Source organism: Vidua chalybeata, chromosome 26, assembly GCF_026979565.1.
Source record: "Vidua chalybeata isolate OUT-0048 chromosome 26, bVidCha1 merged haplotype, whole genome shotgun sequence".
NCBI lineage: Eukaryota > Metazoa > Chordata > Aves > Passeriformes > Viduidae > Vidua > Vidua chalybeata.
This window is the reverse complement of record NC_071555.1, coordinates 5,265,029-5,286,132: the sequence shown is the minus strand read 5'-3', so window position 1 is coordinate 5,286,132 and position 21,104 is coordinate 5,265,029. Positions and strand designations below refer to the sequence as shown.

General features: G+C 61.6%; 2 protein-coding genes across 5 annotated transcripts; one reads left to right on the top strand and one right to left on the bottom strand.

Moving 5' to 3' along the window:
- Window positions 1-2,872: 2,872 nt before the first annotated feature.
- On the top strand, window positions 2,873-17,545 carry SMARCD2 (SWI/SNF related, matrix associated, actin dependent regulator of chromatin, subfamily d, member 2). 3 transcript variants are annotated; one of them, XM_053965325.1, is made up of 13 exons: window positions 2,873-3,159; window positions 9,704-9,891; window positions 11,962-12,004; window positions 12,467-12,589; window positions 12,923-13,042; window positions 13,427-13,522; window positions 14,372-14,473; window positions 14,935-15,096; window positions 15,285-15,382; window positions 15,736-15,871; window positions 15,950-16,072; window positions 16,400-16,501; window positions 16,582-17,545. In XM_053965325.1, exons 1-13 carry the CDS (start codon window positions 3,004-3,006, stop codon window positions 16,633-16,635), a joined length of 1,503 nt encoding a protein of 500 aa, XP_053821300.1. In that variant the 5' UTR covers window positions 2,873-3,003; the 3' UTR covers window positions 16,636-17,545. The 3 variants fall into 3 exon arrangements, with proteins under 3 accessions (XP_053821300.1, XP_053821302.1, XP_053821301.1); XM_053965326.1 differs by having other exon boundaries at window positions 2,874-3,159; window positions 9,707-9,891; XM_053965327.1 differs by lacking the exon at window positions 12,923-13,042.
- On the bottom strand, window positions 17,060-21,100 carry PSMC5 (proteasome 26S subunit, ATPase 5). Of its 2 annotated transcripts, none has more exons than XM_053965329.1 (13): window positions 20,993-21,100; window positions 20,430-20,501; window positions 19,883-19,952; window positions 19,588-19,685; window positions 19,259-19,315; window positions 18,958-19,188; window positions 18,754-18,880; window positions 18,487-18,677; window positions 18,312-18,410; window positions 18,112-18,222; window positions 17,951-18,037; window positions 17,673-17,728; window positions 17,060-17,159 (listed from the first exon to the last, which is right to left on the bottom strand). In XM_053965329.1, the coding sequence occupies exons 1-12, from the start codon at window positions 21,029-21,031 to the stop codon at window positions 17,675-17,677; spliced, it is 1,236 nt and encodes a 411-aa protein (XP_053821304.1). In that variant the 5' UTR covers window positions 21,032-21,100; the 3' UTR covers window positions 17,060-17,159; window positions 17,673-17,674. The 2 variants fall into 2 exon arrangements, with proteins under 2 accessions (XP_053821304.1, XP_053821303.1); XM_053965328.1 differs by having other exon boundaries at window positions 17,063-17,164; window positions 20,993-21,099.
- Between the last annotated feature and the right edge of the window lie 4 nt (window positions 21,101-21,104).

The following is a 21,104-nucleotide window of genomic DNA, read 5'->3' as shown; positions in this document are numbered from 1 at the left end:
AATAAACCCTTGTCCCCACTGCTGTCCCACGGAGCCACCAGGAACGAGACGGACAAATCCCACTGAGGGCTTGAGCCCTGTAAGGGGAAAAGGAGCCTTTTCCAACCTTTAACACACAGGAGTTCTGCTCAGAGGAGGGTCTTCAGTGACACCCACGATGTGAGGAGGCTCAGCTGTCACCTGCGCCCTGTGCCTGGGGTGTTGTGGTGAAGCCACTGCAGGGGATAGTCACTGTCACTTTTCCTGACCATCCTTGTTCCTGGACATACAGGGACTAGGCAAGACACAAACTGCCCCAAAATCCTGGAAACCTCCCCAAAACCATGGGGCTGGGATGAAAGTCATCAACTACACCTGCAGTGAGAGTGTGATGCCAGCCTAGGATAGACTCAGCAGGTGAGGAATTCCTGGGCACGGGGCGGGCTCTGGGCATCTCTGAGTGCCCTGTGGCAGCATCCAGAAGTTCCAGCCTTTCCCGGGATTTCCCTGAGGGTCACCAGCGGCTCAGATCGCCCCGGGACAGGGTTTGGTTGCCTCTATTGAGGTGTCAGCCCTTCCGAAGGGTTTTAGTGATGGTTCAAGCGCGCTGTGGGAGCGTCCAGGTGCGGCTGCAGAGCAGGAGGGTTTGGAAACACAGCCCTGAACCCCCGTGGTATGCCCGGACTGAGGGATTTTCCGGGAATTTTGGGAATTTCGGGGCTTTTGCTCCGACCCGACCGCGGAGCGCATCCCTGCGGCGCCCCCTGGCGGCCGCGCTGCGGAACAGCCGCGACCCCCGGGACCACCGGGAACAGCGGGAACAGCGGGAACAGCGGGAACACTGAGAACACCGGGAACACTGAGAACACCGGGAACAGCGGGAACACTGGGAACACCGGGAACAGCGGGAACACCGGGAACACTGAGAACACTGGGAACACTCCGAACAGCGGGAACAGCGGGAACACTGAGAACACCTGGAACAGCAGGAACACCAGGAACACTGAGAACACCGGGAACAACGGGAACACTGAGAACAGTGGGAACAGCGGGAACACTGAGAACAGCGGGAACAGCGGGAACACCGGGAACACTGAGAACACTGGGAACACTGCGAACAGCGGGAACAGCGGGAACACTGAGAACACCGGGAACAGCGGGAACACCAGGAACACTGAGAACACCGGGAACAACGGGAACACTGAGAACAGTGGGAACAGCGGGAACACTGAGAACAGCGGGAACAGCGGGAACACCGGGAACACTGAGAACACTGGGAACACTGCGAACAGCGGGAACAGCGGGAACACTGAGAACACCGGGAACAGCGGGAACACCAGGAACACTGAGAACACCGGGAACAACGGGAACACTGAGAACAGTGGGAACAGCGGGAACACCGGGAACACTGAGAACACCAGGAACAGCAGGAACACTGAGAACACTGAGAACACCGAGAACACTGAGAACACCGGGTACAGCGGGAACACTGAGAACACCGGGAACACTGAGAACACCGGGAACAGCGGGAACACTGAGAACACTAGGAACAGCGGGAACAGTGGGAACACCGGAACTGCTGAGAACACCGAGAACACTGGGAACACCCCGAACACCAGGAACAGTGGGAACAACGAGAACACTGAGAACACCGGGACCGCTGAGAACACCGAGAACACTGGGAACACCAGGACAACCGAGAACAGCGGGAACAGTGGGAACAACGAGAACACCGAGAACACCGGGACCGCCGAGAACAGCGGGAACACTGGGAACAGAGGGAACACCAGGACCGCCGAGAACACTGGGACCACTGGGACCGCTGAGAACAGCGGAACCACCGGGACCCCTGAGAACACCGAGACCCCTGGGACCCCTGAGAACACTGAGACCACCGGGATCCCCAGGTCCACCAGGACCACTGGGACCCCAGAGAACATCGAGACACCCATGGCCTCCTGACTCTCAGGACCACCACGACCCCCGAGACCCCCACGACCCCGGGGCCCCCGAGACACTCCGACCTCCGCGTGGGCCTGAGACCCCTGTGATCACCGCGAGCCCCGCGATCCCCGGGACCGCTTAGACCCCAGGGACCCCCACGATCACAGAGACTCCCGGGACCCCCAAGATTCCCGCAGGTGCCGCGCACCCCGCAGCCCTCCCCAGGTGTGTGCGTGACCCCCCGGCTCCTCACACACACAGCCGAGCTCTGCCCGTGCCGCGGTGACCCCCGTGTCCCCCTGTCCCGCACCTGCACACACGCGTGTGCAAACACTTGAGGCGCGAACACACGGGCCCTCACACCCGTTAGGTGTGCAAACACCCCCGTGCATCTGTGTCACTCACACGGGTCACTCACAGCCGTGCCACACACACATCTGTGTCAGACCTACACCTGTGTCACTCACACACCTGCACAGACATACCTGTGTCACACACACACCTGTAGCAATGCACACACACACCTCCTGTTGGACTCGTGCTGCACACACACATATGTTCACACACAGGTGCTCACACACACAGGTGTTCACACACACACACAGGTGTTCACACACACACACACAGGTGTTCACACACAGGTGTTCACAGACACACACACACACATATGTTCACACACAGGTGCTCACACACACAGGTGTTCACACACACACACCCCCTCACGTGCACACAAGTGCACACATGTGTACATGGCACATGCCACACACGTTGACGTCACTCACGCTACGTCACACGCACGGGCTGGGGGTGGAGCCTCTGCCGGAGTGGGCGGAACTCCCGGATGTGCGCGCGGCGCCGCGGGCGTGGCACTGCGGGGCGGGGCCTGAGGCGGGATGTGGGCGGGGCTATGCCGGGGCGGGGCTAAGCAGGGGCGGGGCATGAGGCGCTGTGGGGGCGGGGCCTGAGGCGGCGGGCGCGGAGTCGTTCCCGTTCCCCTTCCCCTTCCTTCCCGTTCCGCCGGCGCCGCCGCCGGGGCCTCCCCGCCCCGTCCCGTCCCGTCCCGTCCGCTGCGGCCCCGCCATGGCCGGGCGCGGCGCCTTCCCGCTCAGCCCGCTGCCCCCCTCCGCCGCCCCGCCGGCCCCGGGGCCCGGCACCGCCCTGCTGCGCGGCCCCAGCCCCGCGCCCGCCGCCGCCCCGGGCTACCGCGCCATGGGCCCGGCCGCCGCGCAGTACCAGGTGAGAGAGAGCCCCGGGGCGGCGGGAGGGCCGCGGGGGGCACCCAGGGGCCCGGGCCAGCGCCGGGGTGGCCGGGCGGGCCGGCGGGGCCTTCCCGGGGCAGCGCGGCCGGGCCTGGCTGGCATCGCCCGGAGCGGGCCCGGCCGCCCCGGTGGGGCCGTTCTGCTGCCCCTTTCAGTCGGGACTCCTCCCTCTTCCCCGCTCCCACTTTGCACCCTCAAAGTCCGGTGGAAGTTGGGCCGGGCCCGTCCCCGTCCCCTCCCGCAGCGGGTGAGCCGGGCCCGGGCCCGGGCCGGGGTCGCTGCCGCGGGCCCCGAGCCCGGTCCGTCTCCGCAGCCATCCCGGCCCTGCCCGGGCCCTGCCCCGCCACGGACCCGCCGAGAGCACGCTTATGTCCTTGTCAAAGGCGGCGGTAACGCGTGGTGTGCAGATGTAACCTCGGAGTATCCTCGGAGTGTCCTCCGGAAGGACCGGGGCTTGCTTAGTGGTGGGAGAGGAGAGCAGGCGCTCGGCAATATTGGGGAAAGTAAATCGGAACAACGAGCAGCCCTCCAAGAGCACGTGAAATCACTCGTTTTTCAGCCTGGCATCTTTTACAAGTAAATTCAGGAAGTAAGAACTGTGTTTACAAGTGCCTGGAGGGACAAGCACAGGGAATGGCTCCCACTGCCAGAGGGCAGGGATGGATGGGATATCGGGAATTGGGAATTGTTCCCTGGGAGGGTGGGCAGGCCCTGGCACAGGGTGCCCAGAGCAGCTGTGGCTGCCCCTGGACCCCTGGCGGTGCCCAAGGCCAGGCTGGACAGTGCTTGGAGCAGCCTGGGACAGTGGGAGGTGTCCCTGCCATCGCAGGGGTGGCACTGGGTGGATTTAAGGTCCCTTCCCACCCAAATCACTCCATGTTTCTATACTATTCCAGCAGTAAGAAGTATATCCTGACACACATTCCTGCTCCCCCTTGGACACTTGCCTTCTCAGTTCACTCCCAAGCTTGTGCTGATTATTTTGGGAATGAGTTTTCAGATGTAAAGCTCAGTTTTCCAGGCAGGCTGGAAATGGAGGCACCCAGTTGTGCAACACATTCTCCTGGGCCACCGCTGCCTCCTCCAGAGCTGTGCCTGATTGGCATGATTTAAAACTCAGGAAATAAACCAAGCTCAGGGAAAATCTGGCTCCTTAACACAGGAGAAGGAAACAACTTCCTTCTGCAGCCTTCAAAACGCCAGAAAATGGTGTTGGAAGCTGAGCTGGCCGGGTGTGAGCTGCTGGTAACTCGAGGCGGGGGCACTGCCTGACCTTCCATGTGCAGGGTGCAAAATCCAGCTGGGAGGCTGGAGCCAGCTGGGAGCAGCCGGGTAAACAGGCTGGCAGATGCTGCTTCCCCCACGGCTGGGCTGGCAGCAGGTGTCAGGAGCAGGGGGTGATGTCCCCGTGGTGATGTCCCCGTGGTGATGTCCCCACGGTGCAGGCACAGCGGGATCAGCCCCCGGGCTGGTGTTGAGTGGCCTCTCCCTGAGCCTGGGAGAGGATCCAGAGGGTCTGCCCTTTGTTTTGCAATTCCCAGGCTGAGCAAAACAGCCCCTCCCATCTCTGCCATCCCCCCAGGGCTTGGTTCTGTCCCAGTTTTAGGAAGGGCTGCGTTGTTTGGGTACCAGGAGACAGAAGAGGCCCTGGCCAGGCCAGCAAGGGCTTAGGAGCTCTAATCTTGGGATTATTAAACATATGCTCGTCCTTCGGATATCCTTGTGTGCCTGCTGGGGATTTCCTGGCAGCCCAGGCAAGGAATCCAGGGGGCTCCTCTGGTGGGAGCTGATGTTTCCAGAGCAGCCAGGGGCCGGTGCCATGCCTGGAGCAGGAAGGAGAGGAGCAGGAACATCAGGCGTGGTGGGGGGTGTGGGCAGATCTCCCAACCTGATCCCTCTTTCTGCCGCTGGAGCAGCCAGGATACCCAGGCTGAGCCCCAGCAGCCAGGTTCCGTGGAAGTTCAGCAGGAAGGAGCCTTCCTGGTTTTTCGGGTGCTGGTTTCAGGTTTAGGAGAGTTTTTCCCAAGTTTTGGGATTAACGCCGTGGCCTGGAGTAGCGTGGAGTTGTGTGGGATGAGACCTTGGAATTCAGCGCTCTGGCCTTGCTGATGCTTCCCTGGTGCAGAATTAGGTCCCCATTAAATGGATTTTATTGGCACGTGTTGGGAAGGCAGAGCCTGGATTCCCTGGCCAGGAGGCTGCTGCAGGCCAACAGCTCCCAAGCCTGGAAGCAGCTCTGTGATCCTGTCCCTGGGCAGATGGCAGTGGGAAGGAAAGTTGTGCTTCATGGAGAAATCCATGGAGGAGCTGAAGAAGCATGGAATGTTGTGCCAGTTGAAACTAGGGAGGCCTGGACATGCTGGAGAGGGAGAAATCCACCCCTTGGGGAGCAGGGAGAGCAGTGTTCCTGCTCATGCAGTGGTGGGGACTGGCTTGGAGGGAGCCAGGGGCCGACAGCCAGGGCTAGAGCTGTTCCAGAAGGCTCGTGCTGGATAACCCCACCCTTCCCCAGGGAGAGGCTTTCCAAGGCAGGTTTCATCAGAGCCCGAGCCTGGAGCTGCTTCCAGCCTGATCCAAAGCAGATGGACACTGTCCTTTGGAGCAGGGGAGGAGGGCAGAGCAGGGCCCAGGCACGCTCTGCTGCTCCTGGGAAACGTGACAGAGAAAGGGGAGCAGCAGCACCTCCAGCCCTGCTGCTCCCTGTGCTTCCACAGCGCCTTCCTGGGAGCCCTCCAGAAAGTTTGGCCCCGCAGGAACACCACAGGCAGGGTTTGTGCCAGGCCCATCTCCCCAGGAGGATCCAACACCTTTGTTCCTTGTTCCTGCTGCTGTTCCTGCCCCTGTGGCATGTGAATCCCTGTGACCTCTCCTTTCCCTGCCCTGGAACATTCAGGGCTCCAGCTACGGGGCTGTGGACAGGCAGGTTTGTCCAGCCCAGACAGCTCTGCTGCTGCTGGAGACATTCCAGGATGTGTCCTGGATCTGCTGGGGGCTGTGTCTGTGCTGTGCCCTTTTCCCTTTGATTTACTACTTCCTCATGTCAACTTTACAGCCGAGATCAGGCTCCTGGAGCTCCTCCTATGTCAAACACAGAGGTTTTCCAAGTGTGGGGAATTTGGGGGCTTGCAGGGAGCTGCAGCAGAGTTTGCAGCAGCAGCATCTCCATCCCAGCAGCACCTCCCAGCTGAAGGTCTGTGCCAGCACCAGCCCAGGCTCTCCCTGGCACCCTCCCAAGAGGGATTTGCTCACAGATAAAGAGGAACAAAGGAGAAAATCACTCTTTTGGGTGTGCAGGCGGCTCATGATCCCAATCCACGCAAAGCCCTGGGCAGCAGAGCTCTCCTGGAGCCCAGCCCGATGTGGAGCTGGAACCTTGTTTGAACAGGGATTGTTTCTGTATCCCGGTGGGAAGTGCTGCTGCCTGGGCACGAGGGGAAGAACTTGCAGGAAGAGCTCTTGGTGCTGGGCCAGGCTCTGCTCCAGAGCCCTGGGTGAGGATGGATGTGGGCTCTGGCTCCCTGGTTCCCTGTCAGTGTGCAGAGCTGGATCCTGGAGCAGGACAGGAGGGGGTGTGGGGAGGTGCAGGGAAGAGCCAGGATCCTGGAAGGGACATGAAGAGGCTCTGGAGCTGTTTGCAGAATTCCTGCTTTGCCTCAAGTTCTCTCTCCAGCCCAGCTTCTTCGTGCAGATCCATCCTGGGATTTATTGCTTCTCCTTTCTGCTACCAGCCCCGGATTTCTGGGCTGCCCTTCCTCGAGAAGGGGCCTTTGGCAGGCTCAGAGGCTCCTGCCATGCCAGCAAACATCCCTCAGGAGCCCTCCCAGGCTCCTGTTGGATTCAGCCAGAGCCGGTTCCGGGCAGAGCTACCCCAGGCCCATGGGCTGAGCGGTGCCCTGGGATGAACCCCGAGCACAGCCCCGTCCCTGTCCCTGGCAGCGAGCAGACACGGGCTGTTCACTGTCCCATTTCCAGAGGCTCCGCAGGGAGTGCTGGATGGGATCCAGGCTGTTCCTCCCGCTGAGCTTGCAGGGTTTGCCCTTTGTCTGCCCCTCCGAGGGGAGGGGATGGGGCGGGCCCTGGGGGTGGCACAGGGACTGGGGGTGCTGGGCAGGAATGAGCTCCTGCTTGGAGCTGGTTTAATCAAATTTCCTGAGTTTAAGCCCTCTGCATCCTGGGAATTTCCTGGCTTTCCAAGAGGGGCTGGAGACAGGCTTCACCCTGGGGCTGTGGTGTTGCTTTCTGACTCTGGTTTTAGGCTGGGCTTGTGTGAGAAGGGTTTGGGAGCCTTTGGGGCAAGTCTGCCTCAGGCACTGGTGACTGGTTGAGCCAAGAGGCTTCTCTGTTGCAAATTTGAAAATCCTGAGAGTAAACTGAGAGGAAAATTCCATGTGGAGGATTCTGCCCTCCCCTTTTTGCTCAGCCAGGCAATCCAGTGTGGGTCCTTGGTGGGCTGGAAGTCGCTCCCTGGCAGCTGAGCTGTGGCTGATGGTTCTCAGATGGTTTGGGAGGTGATGGTGAAGTTAAGGTGTGACAAATCTGTTTATCCATGTGCTGAACCTCTCCCTGCTGATGGAATTGTCTCAATGGAGCCTTGGAAAGAGCAGCTGGACACACAAGAGACCTTGCCCAGGACGTGGAGCTGTCAAAGACTCTCTGAAGCCTCCAAATCTCTCACTGCAGGGATAGATCTGAAATGTGCTCCATGGAGTGGCAGAGGGTGGGAGGAGAGACCTCAGGGCTGCTCTGACCAAAGGACAGGAGCTCGGCATGGCTGGGTCAGCTCCAAGCAAGCTCCTGACAGCATTGCCAGGGCAGGGAATGTCTCTGGAGCTGTGGAACCTCCCTGGCCTTCCAGGCACTGAAAAACACCAGGGGCAGGGTTTCCCTGGGAGCCATTTCCTGCTCCTGGTGGCTCCAGGGAATGCAGGCTCTGCTTCCAGCCTGGGCTCTGCGCTCAGCTGCTCTGGGGGCCCAGGAATTTCAAAGTAAAAGTTTCCCAGCTCTTTCTGGGAGTTTCTCTGCTTTTCTGTGTGTCAGCACAGGCTTGGGTTCCACAGGGGTTCCACAGTCCTGCTGGAACTGAACTGCAGAACAACATTTACTGTGGTTTGTCGTGTTACACAGGCTGTGGGTCCACCCGGCCCTGCCACAACGGATTTCTTGATAAACCCAAAGAAACTGGGGCCTGGCCTTGTGGTTTTGGCACAGAGAGGTGCTGCTGGCCCTGCTCACCCCCGGTGCTGCTGCCGGAGTCACGAGGAGCTGCACAAATGGGGCTGAGCAGGAGGAGAGGAACATCTGGGAGGAGGAAAAAGGAGCCTCCTGCCCTGGGGAAGGGAGGGTCAGAGCCCGGGCTCTGGGCTTGCTGCTTCAAAGGCTCTGGAGCCTGTGTGGTTGTGTTTGTTGTATAACAGGCTCAGCCTGGGCCTGGGGGGGTTTGAGCTTCCATGTGCAGCGCTAATCCTGGGGCCTTGCTGCTGCCCTGACCCTGCCTGGAACACTTCTCCTCTTGGGATCTGGCACTGGCAGAGGCACCTGGGGCAGCTCAAAACTCTTGGCTTTGTGTCTATCAGCTTTTCACGGAGGTGGGGGTGTTTTTTAGGGTTTTTTTGGCTGCAGCTCCATCAAACCAAGCCCTGCTACAGCTCTGAGCTGTGGAGGGCAGGCCGGCTGCATCCCATATTCCGAACCCCGCATCCAGGGTTTGCTCCCAGATGTGTCCCTGTGTGCAGGGAATGAGGTGTTTCCTTGGCTCCCTGCCCTGCAGGGCTGTGGGGATGTCCTGACATGTCAGGAACCTGGGGCAGGGCAGAAATGTTGCTCTGCTGGCTCTCCCAGCCTCCTACCTTGGCAGGGGGAACTGAGGATCAGAGGATCCTGGGAAGCTGCTGGATCAGCCCCAGGGTGGAGCAGGGAGGAGCAGGAGAGGTGGCTGCTGAGTCCTGGGGGGCTGGGAGCGATTGTCCCCAGGGGGACAACCTGGTGGCACCTGAGGCACCAGTGGTGCTGCCAAATCAGTACTCTGAGGGTGCAGAGGGGCTGCCAGGGCTGGCACCCCTCGGGGTTTTGTTGTGGCTCCCAAATTCCCTGTGTGTGTCCTTGGAAGGGGAAGGACGGGAGCTGGCTGCTGACAGGGAGGAGCTGCTGCTTCCTCCATCCCTCACCTCCTTCTTGCCTGGGGGAGGAAGTGGGATTGCCCTGCTCACCCCTCCTGTGCTGCTTTCCAGAGAGGAACCCACGAGGTCCCCAGGATGGGGACATTGCTGGCAGTGTCCTCGTGCTGCTGCAGCTCGGGGGTGGCGGCACAGGGCCACCAGCCTGGCTTTGGCTCCACTGCTGCCAGGCCAGGCTTCCCTGCACTCCTCAGCTTCTCCTGTTCCTGCTTTCCCATCGCTTCCTGCAGCTCCTGCTGGCATTTCCTGAGGCCTGCCCTGGCCCAGGATGCACCCTCAGGAAGAGGTGGCAGCCAGGGTGGATGGCACCATGGCCAGGGCCCCGTTTAACCCGTCCCTGTTGTCCAGCAGCGCCCCGGGATGCCCCCTGGGGGCAGGATGCCCATGGCAGGGCTGCAGGTGGGACCCCCGGGAGCCCCCCCGTACGGAGCAGCGACCCCGCTGAGGCCCGGCCTGCCCCAGGCCATGATGGATCCCTTCCGGAAGCGCCTGCTGACCCCCCAGGCACAGCCACCCATGGCCACCCCGAGGAGAGGGTAAGGCTGGGATGTCCCGTCCTGGAGGGATCCCCACGGGAGGACGGGGGGGTCTTGCTGGGTCCTGGTTGCACTTTGTAAAATCACAGAGTGGGTGGGGTAGAAGGACCTCAAAGCCCATCCAGTCCCACCCCAGGGTGCTCCAAGCTCCTTGAACATTCCCAGCACTACCACACTAATCCTTGCTGACAGGGAGCTGCCTCCCTGCTTCTCAGTGCATCCAGGTTGTGTTTCACCTCCTGTTTTCCATCTGAACTGAGCTGGGAGCTGCTTGCTTCAAACCAGGCACAATAATTCATTCCCAACAGGATCTTCTGCTGGGAAACTTCTCCAGAGCACAGCAGAGCCCTGTTCTGGAAATACCTATATAAAGAGAAATAATACCTAATATCAATGAGATGTCACTGCAGATACAGAGCTGTAAAAAGATGGATATAATTTCATTCAGGACAGGGATCCCAGGGCTGTGTTCAGTCAGTGTTTGACTCTCTTCGAGACCCCAAAGCCTCTCCAGGTCTCCATTCAAGTGTCACCTCATGCAGGGTGCCACAGCTCCTGTCCTGCTGCAGAGGGGGGGGACCAGCAGGGTTTTCCTCCAGCCTGGCACCTACCAGAGCTTGGGAGTGGGATGTTTTGGGATGGAGGCAGAGATTCCTCAGTTTGCAGCTTCCTCTCACTCTGACCTCCACACCAGGAACCAAAGAGCCTCGTGGGGTCCCCAGCAGCAGCTCCTGGGGGTCTTCTTTGTCCTCCCAGGGGTCCCTGATGGCTCTGGCAGGCACAGATGTGGCTGGAAGTATGGGGTGGGGCTGGCAGATTTTAGGGGAGTATGGGATGGGGCTGGCAGATTTTAGGGAAGTATGGGATGGGGCTGGAAGATTTTAGGGATGCTCCCTGGAGCTTCAGTCAGGGCAGGACTCTTTGTTTGGGCTCTGCCAGCAGCTCCTCGCTGGTTCCCAGCCCTGCTGATCCCTCTCTGTGGGGGCTGTTTGGCTCCTAGAATCTCCAGGCAGGATCCCTTGGTGCTCATGGATGCTCAGGTCCCATTCCCTTCCCTGGCAGCTCCATTGGCTTCCTGATCCCTCCTGGGCCATCCCAGCACTGCACAGCTGGAGCAAGCTGGGGCTGGGGACAGGGACAGCCTGGCAGCCACAGGGACATCAGGGCCATCCCATCAGGGCTGGGGACTGGGATCAGAGATCAGCCAGGCTCGTGGCTGGGCATTCCCTGCTCCCAGCCGCTGGATCAAGGGATTAGGAGCTTCCAGCTGCTCTGGGGTGTCCAGACCCTGCAGGCAGGGGGGGTTGGATGGGGCAGGCATTGCTGCAAAGCAGGGCTCTGGCCTCTCCTGGAGTGTTCTCCTGGAGCATGCAGTGTGCCCAGGGCCCCTCCCGTGTCATCCTGCTGCTCCAGGTGCAGCTGGAGAAACGGGAATTCCCTGTGCTGCTGAAGCCTGCCCCATCTCCCGGGCAGGAAAACAGGAGAGCATTCCCTGCTGTGCCCAGGCTGAGCAGGAGCTGGCTGGGCACTGGGATGGGCTCGGGGTGATGGGAATCTGCAGTGGGCAGGGTTGGATCCAGCCCAGCTGAATTTTCCCAGGATTTCAGCCCCACCACAGCAGGGTTTGGTTTGAGTTGGGTTTGAGGGAGTTCCTGGCAGTGGCTTTGGTTTGGAGCACTGGGAGAATGGGATGGCTGCTTTCAGAGGGGAAATTTGGGAATTCTGTCCTGCAGCCCTGCCTTTGCCTTGTTATCACCTTTGCTTTCTCCAGCATATCCTGATGTCAGGCTGCAACATCCAACACCTTCCCCCCAGGAGTATCCTGAGTGGGAATGGACCCCCAGTCCCACCCCTGGCCCTGCCCAGACCCTCCAACAATCCCACCCTGGGCACCCCTGGCAGCGCTGTCCAAACCCTCCTGGAGCTCTGGCAGCCTCGGGGCTGTGCCCATTCCCTGGGGAGCCTGGGCAGTGCCAGCACCTCTGGGGGAAGAACCTTTCCCAGTATCCATCCCCCAGCAGGCAGGCAGCAGGGTGTCCTGTGGGAGCTGTAACTTTTCCTGTTTCCCAGGGTGAAGAGGAGGAAGATGGCTGACAAGGTGCTGCCACAGAGGGTGAGTGTCACCTCAGCCCGGGGAACAGAGCTGAGCTGCTGCAGGTGATGGGGGGTCCACAAAAAGGGAGGATCTCCCTGAGTTCCCTCCTGCCCACTGGGAATTTCTGTTCAATCCCAAACCACCCTGGAATGTTTCTGTCTCTCCCTCTGGCATGGCAGGAGAGGGTTGGGGTGGGGTCAGACTCTGAGCAAGCGAGGAGCAGGAGTGGGGTGGGATGGAGATCTCAGTAGGTCCCTAAGAGTCCCTCCTGAGATTCCAGGGTTCCATTCCATGCAGGAATGCTGCTGGGAACAGTGACAGGCTCCAGACTGGTTTGGGCAGAGCTTTGCAGGGCTCCAGGCTGGGTTTAAAATAAAAACTGGATGCTGGACTTGTCATCTGGTGTCTCCCTGGCTGCTGAGGCTGTGGGGGGGATCCAGCCCATCCCAGCACACTGGGATTGGCCATTCCTGTGTCCAGATCCGGGAGCTGGTCCCAGAATCCCAGGCCTACATGGACCTCCTGGCCTTCGAGCGCAAGCTGGACCAAACCATTGCTCGGAAGAGGATGGAGATCCAGGAAGCCATCAAGAAACCCCTGACAGTGAGCTGGGGGACTGGGAGAGGGCTGGAAATCATGGAATTGTGGGAAACTTAAGGTTGGAAAAATCCTCTGAGGTCAATCCAGTCCAACCATCACCCTAAGCCATGTCCCCAGGTGGGATAGCCACACATTTCTGGGACACTTCAGGGATGGGGGATTCCACCTCTGCCCAGGGCAGCCCTTTCCAATGTTTTACAACCCTTTCTGTGGATAAATGTTCCCTAATACCAATCTAAATTTCCCCTGAGGCCGTTTCCTCTCATGCTGACATGGAGATGGGTGCTGCAGTCCCCTCTCACTCCGTCCATCCCTCTCTCTGTTCCCATTCCACAGCAAAAGCGGAAGCTCAGGATTTACATCTCCAACACCTTCACCCCGGCCAAGGAGGAGGGAGAGGGGGGGGAGCGTGTGGCCTCCTGGGAGCTCCGTGTGGAGGGGAAACTGCTGGAGGATGTGAGGATCCAGCAGGGCTGGAGGGAGGGCAGGAGGAGCTCTGGTCCATCAGGAGCATCCAGAGGGAGGGAGGGAGCAGCTGGTCTGTCAGGATCCAGGAGGGATGGAGTGGTGGTGGTGGGAGGAGCTGGTCTATGGGGAGCATCCAGGAGGGATGAGGTGCTGGTGGGAGGAACTTTGGTCCATCAGGACTCAGGAGGGATCCATGATGGTGGGAGGAGGAGCACTGGGCCATGAGGAGGTGCTGGGAGGAGGAGCACTGGGCCATGAGGAGGTGCTGGGAGCACTGGTGCTGTGCTGAGAGCTCAGCTGGGGCAGCACCCGCCCCACTCCGGGGTCTGGGGCTGGATTTGGGATCAGGAATCTCTGCTGCCCTGTCTGCAGCCCAGCAAGCAGAAGAGGAAGTTCTCCTCCTTCTTCAAGAGCCTCGTGATCGAGCTGGACAAGGAGCTCTATGGGCCGGACAATCACCTGGTGGAGGTGAGGTGGGAGGGGATCCCAGTGGGGAATGGGGGCACATTCCCCTGCTGCTCCCCCTCTGGATGTTCAGCTCCCAGGCCAGGGCCTGTCCTGCTGGGAGAGGGGCCTGAGCAGGTTTTTGGGGCTGGGCGCAGTGCCAAGCCCTCCATGGGGACCACGCTCTCCTGCTTTCCCAGCTCAGGTTTAGGGATGCCTTTTCTCCCCTGGCAGAGCTTGGCTCTGAGCCCTCACAGCCCAAATCCTGAGCCAGCACTGGAGCTGTGGTGTGTGGGGACAGGGACGTGGCCCCAGAGGCAGCTTGCCCCCCAGCCTGGCACAGAGGGTCCCCATGGGGTGCTGATCCCACAGGAGGCTCACCCCAGTGCCCTGTGGGAAGAAGGATTTGCACTCCTGCCTGTCCCTGAGCTGGTGGGTCCTTGGAGGTTTAAGCCATGCCTGGCAGAGGGATCAGACCTTTTTTGGGTGCTCCTGCCTGGAGCTCTCCCTGCACCCAGCTCATGCTTTTGCCCTGGGAGATTCTGTGGAGAGGCTGAATCCCCTTCCAGGGGAAGCTGGGAGAGGCTCTGATGCACATTCCTGCAGGATTGATCCAGAAGCTGTGGGAGCCCTGCACCCCAAGCACTCAGGGCTGGAACTGCCCCAGTCCATCCCAGTGCTGGAGCACAGCCCGGGATGGGATGGACTGGGAGAGCTCTGAGCTGCCACCCTGGGATCAGGAACTGCCAGGGGTGTGTGGCTGTGTGGCTGTGCCAGCCCCAGAGCCCCAGCCCAGCTGTGCAGACACAGACCCTGCTGGCAGGGTTGGTTCCATGGTCCTGGCCTCAGCAATGTCCCCGTTGTCCCTCACAGTGGCACCGGATGCCCACGACCCAGGAGACCGACGGCTTCCAGGTGAAGCGTCCTGGGGATGTCAATGTGAAGTGCACGCTGCTGCTCATGTTGGACCACCAGGTACAGCCTGGGGCCACCTGGGGGCCACCCAGGAGCAGGGATGGGCTGGGACAGGGCTTCGGATGAGGGTGTGGGCATGTAGGGATTGAAAGGAGCACGGGGAGCTCCAGGCATGGACCCGCAGTGACACGGGCTGTGGGGGACTCCCGAGGGCCCCCCCTCTTCTTCAGGCAGCAGGAGGAATTCCTCTGTGGAAAGGTAGTTAAAAACTGGGACAGGGCCTTGGATGAGGGTTTGGGGCATGCAGGGATCGAAAGGTGCACAGGGAGCTCTGGGAAAGGGAGTTAAAAACTGGGACAAGCTGCCCAGAGGGTGCTGGAGTCCCCATCCCTTCTGCTGTCCCAGGAGCACTCAGTGCTCCGGGCTGGGGACAGGACAGGGGTGGGTCAGGCTGGGCTCTGCTCTGGGGGATGCTTTTCCAGCCTGGCTGCTTCCATGGCTGACCCCTGCTGTCCCCACAGCCCCCCCAGTACAAGCTGGACCCACGGCTGGCCCGGCTGCTGGGGGTGCACACCCAGACCAGGGCCAGCATCATGCAGGCCCTGTGGCTCTACATCAAACACAACAAACTGCAGGACAGCCACGAGAAGGAGTTCATCAACTGCAACCGCTACTTCCGCCAGGTACCTGCGCATTCCCACCTCAGCCAGCTGGGAGAAGCCTCTCACCAGTTCCCACAGCCCTTCCAGGCTCTGGCTGTGCCCCTTCCCTGGGCTCTGGCTCACACCACCAGCTTGGGGATGCCCCACCTCACTGCACAGGTGAGGGGTGACCCTGCCATGGGTGCCAAAGGCTCTGCTTCACCCCCTAGATCTTCAACTGTGTCCGCATGCGCTTCTCCGAGATCCCTATGAAGCTGGCAGGGCTGCTGCAGCACCCAGACCCCATCATCATCAACCACACCATCAGGTGGGGGCACAGCGTGGGCATGGCCCTGAGGGGCTCTGGGCTGGGCACTGGGTGGGCAATGGCTCCAGGGCTGAAGGGGCTCCATGGGATGGGGAGTGGGCAGTGTCCCTGGGACTGGGGGTGCTCAGTAGGGTGGGGAGTAAGCCAAGCACTGTCCCCAGGGCTCGGGGGGCTCCGTGGGCTGGGGCCACAGCAGGCTTTGAGGTCTCCAGCCTGAAGGACTAGCACAAGTCACCTGGGAGGGGAAGAACCACCAAATCTGAGGCTTCTTGGGGCACTGGTGGTGTTGTTGGGGGTCTGTCCACCCCCAGACAGGTGGGGGCTCAGCAGGTCCCCCAACCCCATTCCCCCAGTGTGGACCCCAATGACCAGAAGAAGACAGCCTGCTATGACATCGACGTGGAGGTGGACGATCCCCTCAAAGCCCAGATGAGCAATTTCCTGGCCTCGACCACCAACCAGCAGGAAATCGCCTCCCTGGATGCCAAGGTGGGAGAGGACACTGCCAGGGGGCAGCTGTGTCCTGTGGGGGGAACACAGCTCCTCTGACCCCTGTCACCTGCCCAGATCCACGAGACCATCGAGTCCATCAACCAGCTGAAGACACAGAGGGATTTCATGCTGAGCTTCAGCAACAACCCCCAGGATTTCATCCAGGAATGGATCAAATCCCAGAGGAGGGACCTCAAGGTAAAGGGGAACAATTGCTAGGGAGGTTTAGGTTGGATATTGGGAAAAATTTCTTCCTGGAAGGGGTTGTCCAGTGCTGGCACAGCTGCTGAGGGCAGTGGTGGAATCCCCAGCCTTGGAGGGGTTCAGAACCATGGATGTGGCCCTTGGGGACATGGGTCAGTGGTAAACGTGGCAGTGGTGTTGGGGTAAGGGTTGAAGGTCTTTCCCCAACCCTACCAATTCCATGATTCTGAAGCCCTGGGGCTGGGCAGAGTGGGGAGGCTGGGAGAGGTCTGGGTCCCTTGTGGATCCCTCACTCCTGGTGCCCCGTCCCCTTTGGGTCAGATCATCACGGATGTGATCGGGAACCCCGAGGAGGAGCGGCGGGCCGAGTTTTACCAACAGCCCTGGGCGCAGGAGGCCGTGGGCAGACACATCTTTGCCAAGGTGAGTTGGGATGGCAGTGACAGAGCCCTAGGAGTCCGGGCAGCGTCCCCTGTCCCTCCCTGACCCCGCGTTGTCCCCAGGTCCAGCAGCGCCGGCAGGAACTGGAACAAGTGCTCGGGATCCGCCTCACTTAAGGCGGGCGGGGCCCGGGGGCGCTCCCGCCCCGCTGCCCGAGCCGGACGGTACCGACTGGAAGCCACAGCACTTGCACAAACCCGATGTGCCTGGAGGGACGGGGGCTCCCCGGGCCGAGCACAGCGGAGTCCCCGCTCCCCCAGGCCCCCGCAGCGCCTCCTCCGCTTTGCATCGCGCCCCTCCCCGCGCAGCCCCCGCGGGTTCCCCGCTCCCCTCCCGTTCCCAAAAACGCCCCGGGAGCCGGGAAGCGCTGCCCGTGCCCATGGGGAGGAGCTGCCAGCCCCACCCCGAGCCCCGCAGGCCCCGCCCTGCCCCTCTTCAACCAAAGTTCGTCATTCCAAACGCCAGTTCCCCCCGACGTTTTGCACTATTTTTGTGAACAGGTTTTATATAAAAAAAGAAAAAAACACGAAAAAAGGCAGCGTTTTGTACAGTGGGTTTGTATTTGATTAATTAATTAATATATTGATTGAGTTCCTCTTCCTGCACTGGGCTCTGCAGGGGCTCAGGGAGGCTCCCAGGGCTGTTCTGGGGATACAGAACCGAGGGCTGAGGTTTAGTTTGTGACAATCAGTTTATTCCTTTCCCCCCACCCCCCGCTGTTTTACATAATTCCATAATTAACCACTTGTCTTGACGAGGTTTGGGGGCAGAGGGGCTGGCTCTGCCCCAGGAGCCTGTGGGGGCACAGGGGCACCAAGAACTGGAGATACTAGGGAGGAGGGAGGGGACCATGGGGGCAGTGCCACCACTGCCACCCCCACTGAAGTGCCTTTGCCCCCCTGCAGGCTCCGAGGTGGGGGGGCGTTTACAGATTCCCAGGGTTGGGCTCAGGGGTTCCTGCTCTGCCTCTTGTGTAACCAGTTTTTGTCTATTTTGGATCTTTTCTAATAAAAGCAGTTAGCAGCAGCTCTGTGGGGTGTGTGCCGTGTCCTGCAGCCCCCACCCCATCCCCAAATCAGTCCCCAGCCCAGTGCCTGGGCCTGGCCACAGCAGCTCTTTACTGACAGCACAGAGGGAGCAGCTCCAGCCTCACCATTACTTCCACAGCTTCTTGATAGACATGTTCTTCTCGCTGTCCTTCTGCATCACCTGGGGGGGAGGGCACAGGGGTGGGTCCAACATTCAGTGCCCAAATTGGGTATTAATTACCCCACAAACACCCCAAGACCAAGTGTCAGCCGTGCACAGGGAAGGTTGCCTCTCCCATGTCACTCACGGTGACAATCCCCCTGTTTGTGCTCCTGGCAAACGCTATCCAGGACACTGTGTGCCCCCATCACCCCCCACTGTCACCTCTCCCATGGCACCCACCTTGGCCACGGCCATCTCGAAGTCCTCCTGCGTGACGTGCACTCTCCTCTCCCTCAGCGCATACATCCCTGCCTCTGTGCACACGCCCTGAGGGGACAGGAGGGGAACATCAGCCAGTGCCCCTCTTGGCAGCCCCCATGTCCCCAGAGTCCCCAGCTCACCTTCACCTCAGCCCCTGAGGCCCCCGGCATCAGCTCCGCGATTTTCCGCAGGTTGATGCCCCGGGTCAGGTTCATCTTCCGGGAATGGATCTTGAGGATGTCCAGGCGGGCCTGGAGCAGGGGCACAGGGAGGGTTGGAGCCCAGGAATGGCTCCCAGGGAGAGGGTGGGGACAGCAGGGACAAAGGGTGGCTCTGGTACCTCCTCGTTGGGAGGGGGGAATTCGATTTTCCTGTCGATGCGGCCAGGGCGCAGCAGGGCCGAGTCCAGGATGTCGATCCTGTTGGTGGCCATGATCACCTGCACAGGGGGACAGCTGTCACCACCCTGTGCACCGTGGGGCTGGCAAGACCCCAGGCAGGGCCGGCCCCTCTACCTTGATGTTCTTGGTGGCCTCGAAGCCGTCGAGCTGGTTGAGGAGCTCGAGCATGGTGCGCTGCACCTCGCTATCCCCGCCAGAGCCGCCCTCCAGGCGGGACGAGCCGATGGAGTCGATCTCGTCCATGAAGATGATGGAGGGCGCGTGTTCCCGCGCCATCACGAACAGCTCCCGCACCATGCGGGCCCCTGCGGGCACCGGGCTCAGCCTGGGCCCGAGCCCAGCCAGCCCCGAGGAGCCCCGGAGCCGCCCCCGCCCCGTTACCTTCCCCGATGAACTTCTGCACCAGCTCGGAGCCGGACACGCGGATGAAGGTGCAGTCGGTGTGGTGGGCCACCGCCCTGGCCAGCAGCGTCTTCCCCGTGCCGGGGGGGCCGTAGAGCAGCACCCCCTGCAACGGCCACGCGGCCCCTCAGAGCCTGCCTGGGGACACGGGGCCAGCCTGTGCTCCCCCAGAGCAGCACTTGCCTTGGGCTGGGCAATGCCCAGCGCCTCGAAGAGCTCCGGGTGCTTCACGGGCAGCTCGATGACCTCCTTGATCTCCTTAATCTGCTTGTCCAGGCCCCCGATCATCTCGTAAGTGGAGTCTGGGACCTTCTCCACCATCATGAGGGACACGAGCGGGTCCACCTTGTTGGGCAGGATCTTGTGCAGGGTGTAGCTGTCGTTGCGCAGCGCCACGCGGCAGTTGGGGGTCACCTGTGGGGACAGCACGGGGCTGGGTGTCCCTGCCAGCCCTGGGGACCCCCCACAGCCCTGGGGCACTCACATCATTGATGTCGATGTTCTTGTCCACATCCACAACAAACTTCCCCTCTGGGTGCACCTGTAAAGGAGCAAAGACCCCTGGGAGTTGTTTCCCTGGGAATTCCCTGCTGAGGAACACCCCCGTGGCCTGGGAGGAGCAGGAGCCAGGAGCTCCAACCTCACTGGCCACCCCAGGGCAGCCCCAAGCCCAGCAGAGCCATCCCATAGAGCTCCTCTGCACAAGGAGCTCCCACCCCATGTCCCTGAGCTGTCCCATCCCCTGTGGGGACACGGGGCTGTCCCACAGCCCCCAGCCCAGCCCTGTCACCTGGGGGCAGCTCAGCCTCGTACCTTAACCAGCACCTTCTTCTTGTCCATGGCTCTCACCACCTCTCCCACATAGGATCCCTGCTCCTGCAGCAGCTGCAGCTCCTCCCGCAGCAGCCGCACTGGGGGAGGGACAGCTCAGCATCAGCCCTGGGCGTGAGGGCTGTCACCCCCAGGCCCGGCCCAGAGCCCTCCAGACCTGGCCCAGAACCCCCCAAGCCCAGCCCAGAGCCCTCCAGACCTGGCCCAGAGCACCCCAAGCCCGGCCCAGAGCCCCCAGGCCCAGCCCCAGGAGAGCAGGGGGAGCTCCAGGCCGTACCCTTGGCGTTGAGCTCGTTCCTCTGCGCCTGCAGCCGCCGCAGGTTCTGGCTCTTCTCGTTCACGATGAGCTGAAGGGAAAGGCTTTGCTGAGCGGCCTCGGGCTCAGCCTCACCCAGCACACGGCTTCCAGCAGGGAATTACCGAATGGTTTGCATCGGTAAAGACTTCAGAGCTCATCTCGTCCCACCCCTGCCATGGCAGGGACACCTCCCACTGTCCCAGGCGGCTCCAGCCCCAGTGTCCAACCTGGCCTTGGGCACTGCCAGGGATCCAGGGGCAGCCCCAGCTGCTCTGGGCACCCTCTGCCAGGGCCTCACAGCCTCCCAGGTAGCAATTCCCCATTCCCAATATTCCATCCAGCCCTGTTCTCTGGCAGCTGGGACAGGAGCAGCCCCAGCTCAGGGCACAGCCCCGGCTCGTGTTCCCAGCGCCCCAGGGCGGGTCCTGCCTGCCCCCAGCCCTGGGACAGGGGTAGGGACACGGCCACACCGCCCCGGCCGGAAGCACAGGGACACGGTCCCGCTGTCCCCTGCAGCTGTGCTCACCTGCAGCTCCTCGATCTTGGACAGGTAATACTGCCGGAGCCCCGAGCCGCCCTTGCCGTCGTCCATCTCCATCTGGGACAGCAGAGCTCAGCGGCCGCCGACAGCCCCGCACCCCGCCGGTCCCGGGGCAGCCCCGCAGGGCCCCGATGCCCCCAACGCCACCGCCGGGCCGGGTCCTGGCTCCCCTTTTCCCTCCTCCCGTCCTGGTCCCAGTCCCCGATTCCTTCTCCCGCCGGGCCCCGAGTGTCCCTTCCGTCCCCTCACTCCCTCCCCTCACCCCCAAGCCGAGTCCTGGGTGCCCCGTGTCCCGTCCTCCCAGGTGCCCACAGCAGTCCCAGCTCCCGTTCCCCTGCAAGCCCCCACGTCCCGATCCCGATCTCGTCCCGGTCCCGGTCCCGTCCCGCCGCTCAGGCTCCGCCGCCTTCCCGAGACCCACCTAGTCACGACGCTGCCAGGCCCCGAGCAGCCCCGGCCGCAGCACACCCCTCGGGCAGCACGAAGCGCCCCGAGTCCCTCCCCGAGCTCCGCCGCTTCCCCCCAGCCCGGTCCCGGCCCGCCCGCACCTGCTCGGGCCCGTCCAGCGCCATCTTCTCCGCCGGCATCGGGCCCCAACAAAGATGGCGGCCGCCGGCTTCCGCTGCCCGCCCCTGCCGCCCGGCTTGATGGCGTCACTTC

Excerpts from the sequence above, each read along its gene's own strand:
- SMARCD2 (XM_053965325.1), top strand. The coding sequence starts at position 3,004 with ATGGCCGGGCGCGGCGCCTTCCCGCTCAGCCCGCTGCCCCCCTCCGCC. Across the intron at positions 9,892-11,961 it reads ATGGCCACCCCGAGGAGAGG|GGTGAAGAGGAGGAAGATGG; the intron begins GTAAGGCTGGGA and ends CCTGTTTCCCAG. Across the intron at positions 15,097-15,284 it reads GCAACCGCTACTTCCGCCAG|ATCTTCAACTGTGTCCGCAT; the intron begins GTACCTGCGCAT and ends TTCACCCCCTAG.
- PSMC5 (XM_053965329.1), bottom strand. The coding sequence starts at position 21,031 with ATGCCGGCGGAGAAGATGGCGCTGGACGGGCCCGAGCAG. Across the intron at positions 19,953-20,429 it reads CCAAGATCGAGGAGCTGCAG|CTCATCGTGAACGAGAAGAG; the intron begins GTGAGCACAGCT and ends CTTTCCCTTCAG. Across the intron at positions 19,686-19,882 it reads GAACGAGCTCAACGCCAAGG|TGCGGCTGCTGCGGGAGGAG; the intron begins GTACGGCCTGGA and ends TCCCTCCCCCAG.